This window comes from Parasteatoda tepidariorum, chromosome 10, assembly GCF_982258835.1.
Source record: "Parasteatoda tepidariorum strain Cologne lab strain chromosome 10, Ptep-v5.0, whole genome shotgun sequence".
NCBI classification, from domain to species: domain Eukaryota; kingdom Metazoa; phylum Arthropoda; class Arachnida; order Araneae; family Theridiidae; genus Parasteatoda; species Parasteatoda tepidariorum.
Genome location: NC_141764.1, coordinates 70,954,648 through 70,975,047, shown reverse-complemented (window position 1 = coordinate 70,975,047; position 20,400 = coordinate 70,954,648). Strand labels below are relative to the sequence as shown.

The window sequence follows — 20,400 nt, the reverse complement described above, 5'->3', positions numbered from 1 at the left end:
GAAAGCTCAGCGGGATCGTCCGATACTGGACACAAAGGACGAGAGTTCAAGCAGGATTCAATTTGTGCAGTAAGAGTTAAAAACTCTTCAAGGGTCAATTTATGATCACCTATTGTTCTTTTCAAATGCGATTTTGCGGATTTCACAGCAGCTTCCCAAATTCCTCCAAAGTGAGGTGCTGAAGGTGGGTTAAAGTGCCATTTAATTTGCTCATCGGCAAAATACTGATGGATGGATTCTTCTTTTTGAAGAGATTTAACTACTCGATTAATTTCCTTATTTGCAGCAACAAAATTTGAACCACAGTCTGAAAATAATTCATTTGGTTTTCCTCTTCGCGCAACAAATCTTTTTAGAGCTGCAATAAATGATTCAGCGGTTAAATTTCCAACAACTTCGATGTGCACCGCCTTTGTCGCGAAACACACAAATATACAAATGTACATTTTAACTGATCTAACTCCACGTCCAGATCGCGGTTTCACAAAAAATGGACCTGCATAATCCAGACCAGTCTTGGAAAATACTCTAGAAGGCGTTACTCTTGAAGGTGGTAATTGAGCCATTATCTGTGTCGCGGTTTTTTCTTTTAATCGAAAGCATTTTATGCATTTCCAGATTTGCTTTTTTATAACTGATCTAGCATTTACTATCCAAAATTCTTTGCGAATAACTGATAATAGTAAAAGTGCTCCAGCATGCAAGAAGGATTCATGATAATGAATTATAATTAGATTAGTTAAGTGATGTTTTTTCGGTAGGAGAATAGGATGTTTTCTTTCATTCGATAATTGTGTATTTTCTAACCTACCGCCAACACGGATAAGGCCCTCTTCATCCAAAAACGGATTCAAGGAGAAGATCTTACTACTCGAAGAAATTGGTTTGCTATTTTTTAGCTGGTGATATTCGTTTGGAAATTCTTGTTTTTGTACTATTTTGACCAAAACGTTTCTAGCTAGTTTTATCTCATTACTAGTCAAATAACCATTTATGCGATTGTTCGGAGATTTACAGTTCATTATGAAGCGGAGACACCAAGCTATAATTCTTTTTAACTTAACGTATGCTGAAACATTGTAAATGATCGGAAAGTCAATAGGAGTTGTTTCAATCAAGCACGATGTCTTTTTGCGTTCTTCTTTGAGAGCGTCTGTTGAGAGAGGGATTTCCTCCAAATGCGATATTTCACCACTTTTCATCCAAGACGGACCCGACCACCACAAGTCTGATGAGGAAAGTTCTTGAGGATCCAAGCCACGGGAAATGAGATCTGCGGGATTGTTATGAGTAGAAATATGTCTCCACTGGTAGTTCTCAGTCAAGGTTTGGATCTTGGAGACTCGGTTTCCAACAAAGGTTTTAAGCTGGTGGGCTGGCGTTTTAATCCATGCAAGTGCGATGGTCGAGTCTGTATGCAAAATGACTTCGTCAATGTCCATTTTAAGAGAATTATAAACCTTTCTTATAAGTTGAGAAAGAAGTAAGCAAGCTGATAGTTCTAAACGTGGTATAGAAATGACTTTTATGGGTGCAACACGAGATTTGCTCGCAATAAGACGGCAAGTGCTAGATTCAGCTAGGCCTGGGCAGTACATGTAAACCACAGCTCCATACGCTAATTCCGAGGCATCAGCGTAACCCATTAAAACAGTTTTTGTAAAAAAGTCAGTTAAAATGTATCTATTAATGCGAATAGTTTCTATATGTTGCATAGATGATGCAAAATTAAGCCACTGACCTGCGATTTGTGGTGGAAGGGGATCGTCCCACGACAGTTTATGTACCCACAATTTTTGGAGAAATATCTTTGCTTTCGTGATGACAGGTTGCAAAAGGCCTAATGGGTCATACAGTCTTGCTATAAAACTCAGCACTTCACGCTTAGTGAATTTGGTGGTCATTTCTGGGATGGATACTTTAAACGTAAATTGATCTTCAATTGAATTCCACCTTACACCCAAAGTTTTGACACTCGTATCAACTTCTGATGCAAAATCATGCTCTGCTGGGTCACCTACAGGTAAACTGTTCCTTAACTCCCTTGAATTAGAGTTCCACTTATGAAGAGACATTCCACAAGTTGATAGAATATCGTTCAGCTGTTGTTGCACTTTCTGAGCACCTTCTAAACTTTGAGCACCTGAAACGATATCGTCCATATAAATATCTTCCAAAAGAACTAATGATGCCAGTGGAAATTGTAATTCATCTTTAGCCAACTGCTTGAGAGTTCTGATTGCGAGAAATGGAGCGCAAGCAGTTCCGTAAGTGACTGTCTTGAGTCTGAATGTTACCGGTTTTGCGTACTCTGAATCTTTCCACACAATTCTTAGAAGATCAAGCTGCGATGGATCTATTTTGATTTGTCGAAACATCTTTTGGATGTCTGCCGTGAAAGCATATTTATGTTTACGAAATCGAGTCATGATTTCGAAAATGTCCTCGACCACGCCCCCCTTCAAAATGACATCATTCAAGCTCACACCCGTTGAGGTACTTGATGAAGCGTTGAACACAACACGTAACTTAGTGGTTGCCTTCTCTGGACGATAAACACCGTGATGTGGGAGGTAATAGGTAATTTGATTACCGGAATTGCTTTCATTATCATCATATTTTTCCATATGATTCATGTCTAAGTACTCCTGCATAAATGATTTGTATAAATCTTGCATTTCTTGATTTCTGGATAATCTTTTCCATAGTTGATTCAGACGTCGCACAGCTAAGTCCTTGGACTCTCCTAAACGCTCAACGTCCTTAACTGGCATCTCTACGATGAATCGTCCATGCTCATCTCTGCGATAAGTATTCTGAAAATGTGATTCACAATACTTTTCTTCTTCACTCTGAATTTTTATTTTATAGTCTATATCCTCTATTTTCCAGAATTTTTCTAAGCAGTCTTCGACTTCTGTTTGACTGGTTATGAAACCGCAGTGAATTTCTGGAGTGCGGGTATTTATTGCTCCAGTTGCAATGTATCCAAAAACAGTATTGCGAAACACCAAATCACTGTTTGCAACGCGGATATCTCCAGCCTTGATAATTTCGAAAAATACCTCCGCGCCTAAAAGCATATCTATTCTTCCAGTTACCGCGAAATTAGGATCTGCTAATTGTTGCGGAATTTCTAACTTATCTACTTTGAAGGATGTAACAGGAAGAAAATCGGTAATTTTGGATACCACTAAAAAATCAAGAGTTTTCAAAAAAGAACTATTACCATTACAAATTGTAGCTTGTATTTTTGATCTTATTGTAGTTTCGTTTCCGCCCAAACTCGAAACCCGATAATTTATTTTTTCTTGAGGTACATCTAATTTATTAGCGAAATTAGCTGTACAAATATTCGACATGCTGCCTGAATCTAATATCGCCCTACATTGAATATAAGATCCATTTAAAGGATATAAAACCCAAATTAAAACAGTCGGAAGAAGCCCTGTTTTATTTTTCGAATTAATGCAAGATAAAGAAGCAGAAACAATTTCATTATTTTGTTGATGAATATTAAATACCGCTGCTTCGGGATTGAGGTCATGACCGTGAGAAGAAGAAGCCAAAACCGCAGAGTTGTTTATAGTTTCGCGTTCTTTATGGAGTAGTGTATTATGCTTTGAGTGGCATATGTAGCATAAATGTTTCGATTTGCAATTCAATAACTTGTGTTGACTGCTTAGACAATTTAAACACAATTTATGTTTTGATACCAGCTCACTTCTCTGATGACTATTCAATTTCAAAAAAGAATCGCACTTAAAGATAGGATGATTCATTTTACACAAAATGCATGATTGAGTTACACTTTTATTAATTAGAAATGTTTTCGTTTTTGGATTTCTCTCTTGACTTAACTTAAATCTTAAAGGAGTGGTTTTGCTAACATTTTCTAATATTTGAGCTCGTTTTTCCAAAAATGAAAATAAATCATCTAATTTAGGAACATCGTTTGAGCTAATATTTAATTCATACTGCCTTCGAGTTTCCCTATCCAATTTTTGAAGTACTATATTTAAAACAAAAATATCAGAAAGATCATTGCGATTATACTCCAAAATTTTTAATGCTCTTATATTTTTCTTTACACAATCAATTAAATTACGTAAGTCTTTAGCCGACTCATGCGTTAATTTTTCAATATCTAATATTGATTTAACGTGAGATTCTACTATTAACCTTTTGTTTTCGTATCTTTCTTCTAAAGCTGTATATAATGAAGTGAATGTATCATCTAATGTAATAAGATTTTTAGCTTCTCCGATTAAAGCTGAATTTAAATAGTGTAGTTTTTGTGCATTTGTCAACTGATTATTGGATGTAATAACATTATTGAATTGCAATTTGAAAGTACTCCATTCTTCACATTTACCCGAAAATTTCGGAAGCGGAATTTCTGGTAATTTTATGCTAACACTATTGTTTACAAAACTTGCGGGAGTTAATTTCACTTGATTAACTGATTCTAAATACGTTAAGCAATTTTTAATTTTGCACTTAGCACTAATGATTTTTTCGCTGTATTCTTCGCTAGCGCTAATTTCAGTTTCGAATTCTGCTGGAACCGAAATTAAATTTTCAATTTCAGAATTTAATGATGTCAAAATACTCTCCTTTTGACTTAATTGCTCAAATATTTCATTTAGTTCTGTTATTTCTTTAGTGTCACTTTGTATTATAGTATCTGCTTTTGTTATTAGTTTTGTAGCGCTAGTTCTGATTGTAGCGCGTTTCTTTCTACATTTCTCGATGTTATCCATTATTTATTAAATGAAATTATGCGGTAAATAAATGATGAAAATTTGCCTACCTTTCACTAATTCTATGGCTGGAGATATGCTGCGTTATTTCTGATGCGATGCGTGGTCAGTCCAATAATGAATGCGGGTTTTTTATTGTAAATTTGCGATATACTGGATCTTTATCCTCCTGATCGTTCGGACCAGTGTTTGGCCGATAGCTTGCGGGTGTATATAAAATCAAACGTGGACTGTAAACTATTTATTTTGCGGGTGCGCTGGTAGCGCTGCGGAGCGTGTATGCTCTTTTGTTGTTTCACATCAACTGGCTCTTGGCTGATAACAATGACGCCAAGAAGCCAACGGGCGTAGCAACATACCGGCTTCAACAGTAGTTAAATTTTTTAAACATATTTATTTGCATTGTTTCCTTAAAAATGAGATAATTAAACACAGAGAATTTCAATTAAAAACTTAAAAGTATGTACAAAATGTTTGTGTGCATAGGAAAGGTCAGTATGCAATAATGATAAGCCACACTTTCTAATTTTTCAAAAGAGCATCTTGGGTGAAAAACATTGCAGGCAATAAGATGTTTCTTTGTACTATTCTGTTATCCAATAGGAAATTTTAAACTTGCAATGTACCTATTAAGAAATAATACTAAGAAACAGCTTGAGTAAAAATCATGTGGCGAATAGAAAGAGGTTTATCACTATTTTACAAAGTCTTCATACATGTATATTTATTGTTGATCCTCAAAGATACCTAATTGTAAAACACCTTTGTCAGCAGCACAACATGAAAAGCGTGAAGCATGCTGTTAGTAATTATTGCATTATACTCACAGGTGAAGGACGTATCGTAGGCATACTCTGAGGACGAGGACGCTGACACAATGAAGGAATAACAGGACAGGAACTTAAGTCCCACCACCCAAAACCCCACTGAATGTTTGGAAAGCATAAAGAGAAAAACACAAAAATGAAGAAAAATAAATGGCAATAAGAATTAAAGTTAAAAGCTGAATTATTTGAATTTTTTTACATAAGTTGAAGTTTCGGATAATTTCAAAGTGTCAAGTTAATAGCTATGCATGTACGTGTTAAATTTCAGTTCATTTAACGACATATTTCATTTTTGATGGTCAATAAAGTCAACTCTTTTAAATTTTAACTTGAAGAGAATCATTATAAAAATGAAACATTCCAAATTACGACAAACAAGATATGATTTTCTTGTTTTTATTTATTGTAAATTGAAAAAAGGTTGCGCCAATATCCTATATTACATTTCATTTTCTATAGTAAGTTCATATAATGGTAATATAGGATTAAATATTTGTCATGATTATTATATTTACAGCTGTTTAGAATATAAAGCCCAGCAATTTAAACTTTAAAAAGAGGGTAAATTGAAACCGTAAATATAGGAGAAATATTGTATTTCATTCAATATGTATTTGAATGAGTTACTCTGTATGAATCTGCAATGAATTGGAAAAAGAATTTCAAAATTATTCAGAGTGAATAATATTAATATTACTTTGTTCAACCCTTTCAGTTTGTTTCCTTTTTTTTTGTTCGAAAAGCTAGACATATATAATTATAAACATTTATTCTAAGCCAGATTTTAAATTGACACAAAAATAAAAATTTTACACACTTTTTTTAGCACTATTTTATAGTACTATTTTATTTTTATAGTACTATTTTATTTTAACATCAAGATTAATAGATTAAAAATTTAAGAGAGTAATTGCAAGTTCGAAAAATTCAAGGCTTTATTCCTTAGTTATCTTTGAATAAAAAAACCCCCAGCTAATTACAATTATTTTTCTGGATTATAAATGTTTAGGTAATCTTTAATTTTCACAAGTTATACAAATTAAAACATATTAAAATTTAATATAATAACAGAATCTTAATAAAACACTTTAAAAACAATTCATCAGTCAAAGTAGTATTCTAAAAATTAACTTATAATTAACTGATAACAAGTTTAATTTTACTTGAAGAAACTAAACAAAAATTATTTAAACTTTTAAAATTTCCTATACCTAAAAAAATAAAATTAATATGTCATTATTAAGGTTACTTAGCTTCTGTTTATTAATTTGATTAAAATAAAATAATCCAATATAAATGCTGAATATAGGGATTTATAATAGGAAAATGTGATCAAATTAGAATTTAGAAATAAAAATACTAAGTTTGATTAATCCATAGAATATTTTCTGAAATTAAATATTATTGTGCATAAAAATTATTCTTTCAGACAAACTCATATAAACAGTGTTTCGTACACATAGTAATACATTTTTAGATGAAATTCTCAAAGGGGAAAAACTAACACTGAAATTTAAGAACTTTTTATTCAGAATAATTTTTATTTAGAATAACTTTCATTTAGTATAATTTTTTAGGCCATTTTCAAAGTTACTTGTAATATCTAAAGAAACACTACAAACCATGTAAAAAAATTCTTTCTTCAAAATAATTAATTCAAATTATTAAAAAAAAACGAAACAATTACATACAGGCAAGAAAGAAAAGCTGTTAGTATATTTAAAAAAGAAAAGAAAAAAAAATTAATTAACAATCAATGAAACATAGATAGTAAATAAATTATTAAACATGCCAATTAGTAAAGAGGTGCAAAGATGAACAAGAAATTATAATGTCGATACATTCAGGGTAATGTAATTTAGATATGGTCAACTTAATTCAAGAAAGCAATCCATTTGCAAATGATAAATTTTAAAATACAAACACAATTTTTACTTAAGTTTAAGCCTAAATAAAAGTTGTTTTTTATATCCTTTGATACCAAACAACCTTACAAAAAAACACACACACACACACACACACACACACACAGAGAATAGATGAAAATAAAAAAATAATTTTCATAACAATTATTTTTGATAGATTAAAAAGGTTGTAACTGTTTTTACTCTCTTTATTAAATGATTTAATTTCAGTTAAACCCAGATGAAAGTTGAATAACATTTTAATGATAATGATTTTCTTTTAGGGTCTAACAAAACGAAACATACAGAGTATAATGAATTAAAGCAATATAAAAATGATTTAATAAAATATTTTAATGAGGACATATTTATTCAGGATTTTGGAACAACATTGTACAGATAACGGAACAAATAATTGTGAGATTTTCATGCATGCTTCAATTTTACTGAAATTTTTTATTTTTGTGGAAACGAGAACAATTGCATGATGTTTACTCATGTTTTAAGTAAGAATTTGTTGCTTTTCAGCATAATAGTTTCGAACAGTGTAAAAAAGCCTTTATTTTCCATTTATAATTTTTACCCAATGCTGCTAAAGGTAAAGAATTATGAAAATGAATTAAAGTATCATTTACAACTGAATTATAATTTCATTAATACATGGGTCAAGTTTTTAAAGGAGGAAGAAACTAGAATACACAGTCACAAATAGCTCCTTAAATGTCATACATAAAAAAAAAATCTTATGTCTGCTAAATATTTGCAAAAAAATTTGTTACTTTTTTGCTTTTTCCTGTTTTTAACTTTGATGAATTTAAAGCAATGATGATTCATAAAAATTTCCTTTATTTAACTAAAATTTTGAGGGGGAGAATTCTATACATTCAGCGGGACGTATACTCACAATACCCCCCCCCCCACAAACGACACCCATGCATCTATAATTGAGTCATGATTTCATTCACACATGATTTACAGTTTTATTTACAGATAAATTACAATTTCATTGAATTACACCTTCATTTACACATAAACTACTATTTCATTTAGTTTTTTGTAATACTTATAAAATTCAAAATGCTATGCTATTTCCAACTAAAAATTTGTATAGATACCTTGCTCATGCTAACATCATCAAGATCAGGAAGTTTTGATTCTCGCAAGCGCTGACACTGGGCAAAAAAATTATGCAAGTGTTGATCCTGCAAAACAAAAATTAAAATAAATTAATTTAATGATTGCAACTCATTAAATTAATTTACTTTTAAAATAATATATTTGACTTACAGCCGAATTAACTGTGGACACAAGAATAAAGCTGACTTTAAAAAGTTCTTTGCCAGTATCGACCCAGCGAATTTCAGGACCACTAAACTGCAAAATTTCATAAATAAAATTTTATTTTTAAATAAGAAAAGATTAAATAAAGACATTTTTGAGAATATATATTTCAAAAGAGAAGGGAAGAAATAGACTCTTCCATAACACTGAATTGAATATGTAATTTTCTACTGTATTTCAATAAAAGATAATAAAAACACTAAGTTGTAGTTACAACAATAAACAATAAGATGTATGTTTATTAAACTATGCAGAATAATTAATTATGTGCATGAAATAAAAAAAGGAAGGTTTTGAATAGAATATATAAAATAATCATTCGTAAGAAAAAGATATTTATGAATAAAAAGTATTTACCCCTTTTCCTAAACCCAGGGGTTTACAAGACAAATACCCAGAAGGTAAGTTGATAGAAACTGGAAGACTTTGATCATCAATTGATAACCTAGAAATAAAAAATTAACCTTCATAAATCAGTACTTATACATAAAATAATATTTTCATAATAGAAAACAGATTATCGAACACCTTATCTAATTAGAATTAAAACATATTTGAGATCATATGTCTTAATTTAAAATATTTGAGACAATATCATGATCATAGCCTGCATCCTACAGGAACCATTTTAACTTAACTACTATCCATATATGATTCATAAAATAAGTGAAACAAATTATGAATTACAATATAAATCACAAAGTAATCACAATAATAATGATTATAAGAGTATAAATGTATATAAAATTAATCATGGTATGAATTAATCACAAATAGCAATGGTATAAATCAATCAGAAAATGGAATACGTGGCACAAATGGGATTTATATATCACTTGAAGATGACTCCCAATGCACGATACCTACACTCCATAAATGAGATTGGCAATGCGTGCCCAAAAATGAACCACATTGTAAGCTTTGCAAATATTAATGAAAAAGTTTTTTTAAAAAAACACTTAATTGCTTTATCAATATAATCTTTAAATCATACCTTTATGAATCACACTTTAATACAAATCACTGTATATGAATAATAAATTACATGAATGTGAATTGCAACATGTGAGTTCCTTATTGCATGATATTGAATTACATTGAAGGACTTGTAAATCTCAATGTAGAGTTAAAATACAATTGTTCCATCATACAATCAATATGGAGTCACCATCGCTTTCACGTCTTCGTCATCGTTACACTGGTTGCCACCAAAATGATGTTTGAAAGAGATTAAAATCACTTAAAGCAAGGTCTTAGCTGTATTGAGGGATGGTGCAAAATTTCCCAGCCAAGAGTCCAATAAAACTCAGGACTGAGCTGATAGAGAGTCACTGTCATGGAGTGGCAAAATTTCCTGTCAGCACGCCAGTAGAAAACTTTGTAAACTTCTCAAATCTGCTGGTGAATGTATGCAGCAGACAGTTTTTTTGCAGACTAAAAACACATCACTGATCGTACCTCATATGTGGTGAGCGGTTTGTTAAACTTGAATATTACACAGAATAAGACACAGAGATGACCATACCTACATAGCTGTAACTGAGCACAGTTGTTCCCAAGGAATGATAGGACACAACGCAAGCACTCGCTGCGACGCACACATCACCTTTTAGTGTATACAACAAAACGGCCCTTACTTAAAAAACAGCCCTCGTAAATTGGTTGCAATTAAGAGAAAAAAAAACATTTTGTCTAATTTACACTATAATTCATGATGCACATAAGCATAAGATATACAACACACCGAGATGCAAAACCTGAGGAACTATCCTTTTTTTCAAAAACAATTTCTTAAGTGAAAATAGCTTCTTTTACAGAATACAGAAAACTTATGATCTGCTTTTAGTTTATAATAGGAAGTTAAAATAACTTTTGCTATAGAAATTATATAGAAATTTGCTATATAGAAATTTGCTATAGAAATTAAATAATTATTTAACTCTTCTAGGTGAATAGTTTTTAATATTCTTGCACTAATCTTTTATATTTTTGCATTTAGACAAAAGCTTGCATGCATCAAAATAAAGGTACAGTAGAGCGCCGATTATCCGAACTACTCGGGACCGAACATGGTTCGCATAATGAAAAGTTCGGATAATTGGAAAATTATTTAAAATCTAGTGTAAATGATTATTATTTATGCATTAACTTCCCTTCGTACCTTTTGTAGGCTTAGGACTGGCAGTACGACATTGGCATGTTTAAAAAATGTTTCCTTATTCAATTTTAAATATTTTTAATTAAATTTTTTTTAAAACTTTTTTTTTCATCTTGAATTATTTTTATCATATTTCAGTTTTTTATAATTTTTTGTCAATTACTGATTTTAAAACATTTTTCATTATTTTCCATTGCAAAAGAAATCCAACAAAAATCTCGTTTCAAAATCTAATGGTCATTGCGAAATCTAATGGATTGCATGCTTCTATATGAGAAGGTCCACCATCTTGAGATTGATCACCTACTTCCTTCACTTCGTCTGTAGAGTTCCGATTTTCATTCAAAATTTCAGCAACAATTTCATCATTTTCATCCGAAAGATCTACTGGTCCAGAAACTTCAGTTTCGTTTGTTTTTCTGTTAAGAATTTTATTCCAAGATTTAAGATTCCAAGCACTGTAATCACTAATTATTAACCATAAGTTACAACTACCCATTCCCCAATTATAGAACTTCAGAACTTATCAATTCATAAACTCCTTCTGCATTCCAACCATTGTAGACTATCAAAATGAAGCTTGCATTCTTGGAAGATAATTTTCAGTTGTAAAGGGCTATGTAGGTTTAACTGTATCACAATACATGTATGTATGGCTACTATAAGAAAACTGCTAAAAAAGTTGTATATTAAATATGGTCTCCAGATGTAGGGGGTATTATTTATTCTTCTCAATTTAGAAAAATTGTCGATAGGTTAAAAAGTATTCTAAACTTTAAAAAAAATACGAATTCTTGGACACAGTTCGGATAATCGGCGCTCTACTGTACCAAACCGATAGTTTAAGTAAGTATGTATTTACTTACTTTCCAGTTTAAATATCTGTTTATTACTAGAGTTACTAATTTGTTGAGACTACTAATTTGTTTCAATTACATGAGAATAATTCTTTATAAAATAGAAATGCACAAAAATAATTTTAATTAAAGTCATTACACTATAAATAATTTCCAATTAACAAAAAGTTTAAAATTTTTGAATTTCTCAACAATGCATAAAAATAGATAGCAACTACTTTAAACTAAGAAATTTTTCTTTAACATTCAAAGCATTTTAAGGGTCAATATAAAAATTTATTGCATGATAAAAATTTCCTTCCACACAATTTTTGATAAACTTACCTCCCTTTATTAAGTAAGGGTAACCAAGCATAGCCTATAATGTTGGCTACTGGGACATCTTTACGCTTAGAATTTTTTGGTTGCTCACAGCTTATGTGATGGAAAGTAAACAGTAGATGATGTTTCTCATTAAGTTGTGTGGGAAGTAACATTTTAACCTACAAAAAAATTAATATCAATGATTTATCGAAAACTTTGAAGTTTCAATATTTTGTACTTCAGATCATTTTCATCGCAAGTATTTCTTACTGGTATATACACGAGGTGATAAAATGTTTCAGTATTATTATTGGACAAACAAATCCTACATAAATTTGTCAATGTTTATCAGTCATTAGCACATAATTTAATTATGACTTTTTTAGTTACTATAACATAATGGTCTTATCAGATTTTAAATCTGTTAATTTTCTCTTTATTTATTAATCACAATTTAAAAAATAAGACTAAAAGGACTGTTTTTATTTTTTCTAAATGATCCTTCAATGATCAGAATTAGAACAATACAATCACTGAAATTGCTATAATTGAAACTTTTTTCGTAGCTTGTAAGGTAGTGTGCTCCTTTTTTAAAAAAAATAGTGAAATGAGTATTATGATACAAAAAACAATAGTTTATAGAGATTTCTGGTAACTACTTTTAATGTTAGTTTAGCAAAGAAACAAGATTCAAGTTCAACTGATTTTTCGAAGATAAAAGTACCAATCTTCACGGGTACAATGGAGTTTTGAGAATGCTCTTGTGGCTGAGTGTTAATGACATCTTACTAATTTTTAAGCTGGTCATTATGAATAATAGCCAATTTATTACTTTGGCCAAACCTTCAAATGCAAATGCACACTTATGAAACATTGATGCCATTTCAACGGAAGGTAACACATTTCTTAGAAATATTCGATGAATATTTTATTTCCTCGAGGAAATAAAAAAGCATTGAACACTTACAAAATTGCAAATATGAGAAAATTTTTACACAATTTTTAAATTAAATATTGGCTATCATGAAAAGCATACAAAGTTGAAGGTTGAAAAACCAAATTCAAAATATTTAATTCAGAATAAAAAATTTATGTAAACATGAATAAATACTTCTTAATTATTCCCTTATATTTAATATAAGTCAATTTCCTATTCAAAACCAGTTTGATCATGGGTCTAAATTAAGTTCTCTAACAAAGCTGACATCTAAAAGTAATGACTATATTTCAGAAATAATTTGAAGTCATTACATTATAAAAAATATTAGCTCTAATAAACTACAAAAATAATGTTTTTCCAACCAATGAAATATTATCACATAAATACTACACTTTAAGATAAACAATTCCAGTAAGCAATTTTAAAATATCAAAGGTAGAATGTACTTGCAAAGCACAGCCTATTTTAATATTTTCTTTCAGGTAAATTTGTGTTAATTAAAAAAGCTCAATTAAAATAACACTTACAAAAAAATAATTAATATTGATAAGCAATATTGGGCATTGATTTGTTAGCACTTTTTAGTAAATGATAAAATTAAACTTCTATAAGATAAATCAAACATGTTTTAAAAGAAAATTTCTAATTGAAAAGCACTTTTTTCTTCTTCAGGAAACAAAGTCATGGGGATCAATGAAGAACAATAAACAGAGATTTCATTCCCTCTAATTCAATCAGATATTTTTGAGTCATAGTAATTGGCAAAAATATTTTTTTTAAAAGAATATGGCTATTATGACGGCAATATCAATTATAGAAAAAAATAAGGAATTAGTTACAAATAACATATTTCTTACTGTAAAACAGTTCCACAAAACTAATATACAAAAATCGGTATTTTTAAATATCTCCAGAGAATTAAATACATACTTATGCATTTAAATAATAAATTAAAATTGTAAGAAATAACTTTATAACAAAAATCAAACTATTGAGCTGAAAAATTTACTTTAAAAAAGAGAATTATAAAAATACATAAAATTTAGAATATTTTGTAAATCTCAAATCCTTGACATTCAAATTTATTAAAATATTTTAAATGATAACTTTAAAGATGGCACTGTTTGTACTATTTTCTGTAAATCGTATTGTAGAGAAGCTTAATAAAACTAATTTTAAAAAGTTAGAACATATATTGAAACAAACAATTATAAAATTATTTTTAAAATATATACAGTTTTACCTCTTTATAAAAATCTGGACTAATGTTGTGATGAGTAATAGCTGTACTTGATTCGTAGCAATAGAGTGATTCACCAGGCATGCCATAAATAACCTGTAAGCAGGAAGAAATAGAAATTATAAAATAAAATTTATTTTTCAATCTATCTTTTATTTATATCTTGATGAAGTAATCTAGCACATATATTTTAATTATAACTTTTCAAGGCTTTTAAACAAAGTAAATAAAAAAATTCACCAAAAACAAATATTTTTTATTCCATCTGCAAGGTTAACATAAACGTGCTTGAAAAAAACATGGACAAACAAATTTTAATAAAATTTTATAAAAATTAATTAATTAACAAATAATGAAAGGAAATTTGGTGATGCGACCTAGGGCCATGGGGCCCGTACGCCAAATATATGATGTCCCGCGGTTGCGTAGCAACCCCACCCAGCACGGGCGATCAAGCAATTTGCGGACACAAGGGAAGCCCCCAGTCATGCAGGATGAAATGCACCATAGTTTTGTCGATGAGCAGAGGAGGCCAGGAAGCCCCAGTCAAAACCCGTATGTGCCAAATCAGCTACAGATTCCTGGACCAGGTGGGCCGACAGCAGTGCCGCAGCCACCCTGCCAAAATCGAACAAATAATGAAAGAGTAAACTTTTACTAATAAATAAATTTAATTTAATTCAAAGAGGCCACCTAATGCAGCAATGCAGGAGCACTATTAAAATTTTCAGCAATGGTCTGGAAAAAAAAATACATAAACTTAAAGATATATATGTATCATAAAATATTTAAAAATTAAAGTGGCAAACAAAAAGAAATTAGTTATTTATGAAGCAATAACTTTGCCCAAGATTTTTGCCGCATTATGTACTTAAACATTGTGCTGAATGTTTCAGGAAATAAAACCATTTTACAGCAAAAATTTAAAAACAGTCACCTTTTATGACTCTAAACTTACTAACTGAAAAAAATTAGTTCATTAATATCAATTACTATACAAATAGTTTTTTTTAAAAAAATAAAACAATGAAGTATTACTTACAGAGAGTTTACATTTCAAATACTTTGATAGAAACCTAAATTTCATGTAAATAAAACTTTACTGAGAATATTTTATTTCTAAAAAAATTTTCTCTTTCTTTTGAATGTTTATGACATTCAAAAAAGTATCTAACACAAAGTATCTAACTGTTCACCAAATTTTTAAAGTGGCAGAAAAAGCATTACACTTAAATTATTTTTTTGGCTTAATAAATTAAATCAAACTTATTCAAGTTAACACAGGAAGTTTCCTTTTATTTAAATTATTTAGGGATCAGCATGATTAAATGATACACAAGCAGACACTTACAAGATTGAAATTTTTTTTTAAAAAAAAGTACTCAATAAATTTTACATACTTTTAAAGGTTCACTTTTTTCATCATCTCCATCGCGGAATTCTACTGTACATACAATGTTTCTGGCCTAATAGTAAAATAAAAACAAATAAAAGATACAACAACCTTGTTTAATAGTTAAAAAAGGTTTCAAATTTACAGGCATTTTCGCAAAAATATGAAATTCTTAAAAAGGTTAGTTAAAAGTTAAAAATGTATAAAATCTATAAGAAATAATTAAATCCTAAAAAAGTGCTTAGATTTTTATGCAATAAAACATTCTATCCGATATAAATATGCAAGGTGCTACACAAAAGCGTACATTATCCAAAATTAAACTTAGTTTATTTCATGTTAAACAGCTGGCATTGAATATGCACTAAATTTTAAAATGTAACAATTTTAAATTATTGCAAGAGCTTCTAAAACAAAATGTAATACAAATCAATGTAAGAATGCAACATTTTACAAATAATCTTATACAAATGCTTTAAAATTTAATATAAAAATTAAGGAAAGAAAAAAAAACTTTTAAAAATTATAATTTTTTACACATGCAAGTTGAGAATGATTTATAAAATATTAAATTATACCTACTTTAGTAAAAGTTTTTTGGCCATCATATTTCAAAGCTTTTGGAAATATATATAAATGATTCAAATAGGTTGCATATGGATTGCAACAGCTTGCAACACCAGTAGGAAACTGCTCAATTTCTATCGTAGGATCTCTTTTTGGTGGAATAGGAAATGGTGCTAAAGGCACTAATGCTGTAGTTAAGGAATCTACAAAAGGAAATAAAGAGTACGACATTAGATTATAATGATTCACAAGCAATAAGTAAAGTTTAAGCACTAATAGTATATACTTTTCTTAAATAAAAAAAGGGAAAAGACCATTAAATATTAAAAATAAAATAAACAATACTCAAAATGTACAAAGTCAATATATATTTATGTTCACCAGAGGGAATAAAAAGGGAAAGTAAAATTATAATCAAACAAATGTTTCAGTTAGATTTAAAATTGGCAGCTATGATGGGGGTGGTTAGTGCAACTTAGGGGTTAGTAGAGATTTTATGAATTAAAATTATTTTGGCCGTATGAGATACATTCTAATTTTATTATGAAGGGATATTTATCCCAGAAAAATAAACAAATTCATTTGAGAAAAATTAATTTATTATTTACAGAATATGGCCATGCTTGGAAATAATGAAATAAAAAAAGGAAGTCTTGCAAAGGGATCAAAAGAATCATTCTCTTAACATCAAGAGTTTCTGGTAAAAATAACAGTTCAATTGTTGAGGCTGAAGCCCCCTATTCTCCACACCAAGTATTCAAAATTTTAAGTAAATGAATCGCTCCCAACGGACAGTTTAGTGCATGGGAAGAGATTAGTTGATGGTGATTTATCGAAATATAACATAGCCAAAAACAAAGTGCATTTCCCGTAATCAATATTAAATTTAAAAAATAATTTGGCTATGGCTAATAGCCAAAAGACTGTGAGAAATTAGTATAACCATGTAACTGAAACATTGCGGTGGTTTTTAAAAGAATAGAGAGCGAAAAATTGATTTTGCTTTCGATTTATTCGCCACTGTAAATTAATGAATTTTACATTTATTATTAGCTTTTCATAAAATAAAATAAAAATTTAATAATTGGCATAATTTAATTAAAATTCGATTGAGAATGATTAAAAAAACTAAAATTAAGAAATTTTAAAAGCTAGGAAATATGTAATGCCCATTGTGGCATCACAACAGCATTTATGATAAAAACGTTGTTCCCTTAATAACTAAAACAATTTTCTAAAGTTACAGGAAGAATTTTTTTTTTAAGCAAAAAATCATTTCAGATCCTAAAAAATTACTTGTAAAAGATCAATATGTCTTTTGACTAATTATAAGTTTCATAAGAGACCCACAATTAACCCTTTAAATTCCGATAGGACTTTTTTTCACTAAGATTATTTCCTTGTAGCATTCAAACAGGGCAAAATATACCAACAGAATTCGTCTGTCCCAATAATATTGTAATATGACTTTCCGTTTATCATTACTAGTTGACATCACACTATTATTTGAAGTTGCATCACCTACGATAATATTCAGTTGTTGATATTTTGTTCGAGGATGCCATTTCATTATTTCTCAATTTCCTTCTTCAATTCTCAGCTTTTTATCTCCATCAGTTTTGCAAGCAAGTCATTAATATTTTTAATTGATTGATTTAATATCATCAATTGATTTAATTTATTCATATTTTAATTGATGACTGATTAATTGATTTTTAATCATTTCAACTTTTTATGAAAAATTAAAAAATAATATTGAATATTAAAAAATATATATTTGTCAAAGTGTAAAATAGAAAATATTTAATAAGCCAAAAGATTTTACACATTTCTGATAATTTTTTAAATAATTTTGTAAATAAAAGGTTGACAATACGTATTTTAAAATACAGCATTTTTATTTTCTTTCTTCATCATGGTCAGTTTAGTTCATGGCAAATGTAATTGATTCTGATTTAGGTTAGGAAATTGGTTTCTTATTGTATAAATTTAAAATTAATAGGTAGCTATAAGATTAAAATACTTAATACACCCTGTTCTTTTTTTTTAAAGTTTTAATCCTAGTTATCACTAATATATTTAACTATCATGCAATATTATTTTTCGTATTTCAAAATTCTCTTACGCAGGATTTTATATCTCAAGTAAATTTCTTGTCTTCAACACTATAATAAATAATAAAATATGGCTTCTACTGTTTTCTAATGTTAACAAGTTTTAAAACAAACGGAAAAACAGTTTAACTTTTCAAACCTTTAACAGCTTTCTGCCACAGTCTAATTCGCAATAATACAAATGTGTGAATCTTATTAGTACTTCAAATTTTGTAAATTCTCTGACATATAGAATCAGCCATTTAATTGTCATATTCACAGGCAAAAACTTGAAATTTTTCTACCTGTCCAATTCACAACTGGTAAATACCCAAATGAAGACAAACTAGCTAACCATTGAAATTTGCTATAAGTTATTTCATAAACAAAGTTACAAATATTTGATGAGCAAATTTAAGAAAAATTTACTGATTATTTGATAAGAAAAATTTACTTAAAAATGCATTTTATGATTACAATTAGGAAACTTACTGGGTGGTGTTTCTTGCAAAAGATGGATAGAAAACTTGAAATGACCAGGAATGACAGTAAGGTGTTTTAGTTTTTCTGGTCTGGAAAAAAAAAAGATGACTTATGTCACATATATAATTACACACAATGTAAACATTCAAATTTAAATACAGTAGTATGTCAACTATCAATTCCAGTAAGTAATGAGAAATAATAATTTAGTTAAACTCATGGTTTGGAAAATGGGAAAAATGCTGAAGCAGTCGTTCGTACATTTTGAATTTTCATAGTCGTAATTTTTCCCATTTGTGTAGTTTAAAATTTTATTTTATATTATAGCAGGCATTGAACAACTGATAAGAAAAAAAAAAGAAAACATAATAATATGTGAATCCATGAAGGGCTACAGAATTGTACAAAATCAAATCTGTTTTTTCTTTGCTTTAATAATGAAAAAATTTTAACAATATGTAAATTTTACTTTTTAAAAATACTTTGAAAAAGTTATAGTACTAAAAAAAGGAGGGAAAAAAAACATGCTAAAATTTTTGGAGAAATTTTGATACATAAAAATTTTTGATCTGAGGACGTATTTGATTAACTTATTGGAAAAATTGTTATTTTTGGAATTTTTAGTTACAACTATTTAATATTTCCTACACCAAAATTTGGGTTTTTGACAGAAATTATCAAAACAAAAAGAGAGTTTAATGTCAAAATAATTCAAGAACATAATTGATTGATCACTTATAATTTTATATGTATGTTTATTTATAAATACTTCATACTTACAAATATTTCATATATATAATAGCTATTAGTTTTCTTCACACTAAAATTTTGAGTTTTTTACAAAACTCAAAATTTTAGTCAAAAACTATGTCAAAAAAGTTTTTTTTGACTTGATGGACAAATTTGTCCTCAGAAAGAATGAGATGGTTAAGTTTGAAAGAAAAAGCAGAATTTTACACTGAAAAAAAACCTAAAATTCTAGGGCAGTTTGTTTGAACGCAATGGGCTTCAAGTAGCAAAGTGCAAAAGTAGCGAAAAAATTACAAAAAAAAAATACACCTGAAATATTCTTGAATAAATTCCTATTTAATAATCTAATGAAAAAATATAAAAATCTGGCTTTGTAATTTTTTTAACAAATGTACTGACTTAGCTTGATTTTGAATGTCATATTCTTAGTACCTACAGCATATCCACAATCCAGTATGCAGACATATACAACCGAAATTCTGTATTTTATTGTATGTATAAATATTTTAATTACGCATAAACAACATACTAATAAATACATACTTTAAAATAGCACTCGGATCATAGAAAACTAAATAATTTAAATAATTAATGAAATAAATTTACTTTTTAAAATCAGATAGTATCCGAAGTAAATCTTCGTCAGAGAGTTTCGTTCCTTCTTGCCGATAAATTGGGCCAATTTCATTATTTGTATCCAGCTCTAATGAAACTGATTTGAAGATAGGTCTAAAAAAATTTAAATATCTTTAAATGAAATTTAAAAAAATTTACAGAAGTA

At 29.0% G+C, this 20,400-nt stretch overlaps 1 protein-coding gene across 2 annotated transcripts in view; it reads right to left on the bottom strand.

Moving 5' to 3' along the window:
- Ziz (dedicator of cytokinesis protein Ziz) overlaps positions 1–20,400 on the bottom strand; it is an 85,891-nt gene that overhangs the window by 44,479 nt on the left and 21,012 nt on the right. For both annotated transcript variants that reach the window (XM_087152670.1, XM_087152671.1), the window contains exons 13-21: positions 20,226–20,348; positions 18,879–18,958; positions 16,309–16,496; positions 15,734–15,799; positions 14,337–14,429; positions 12,175–12,332; positions 9,193–9,280; positions 8,782–8,868; positions 8,610–8,696 (exon numbers count right to left, since the gene is read on the bottom strand). In XM_087152670.1, coding sequence (XP_087008796.1) covers positions 8,610–8,696; positions 8,782–8,868; positions 9,193–9,280; positions 12,175–12,332; positions 14,337–14,429; positions 15,734–15,799; positions 16,309–16,496; positions 18,879–18,958; positions 20,226–20,348 — 970 coding nt within the window. The remainder of the gene's footprint in view (positions 1–8,609; positions 8,697–8,781; positions 8,869–9,192; positions 9,281–12,174; positions 12,333–14,336; positions 14,430–15,733; positions 15,800–16,308; positions 16,497–18,878; positions 18,959–20,225; positions 20,349–20,400) is intronic.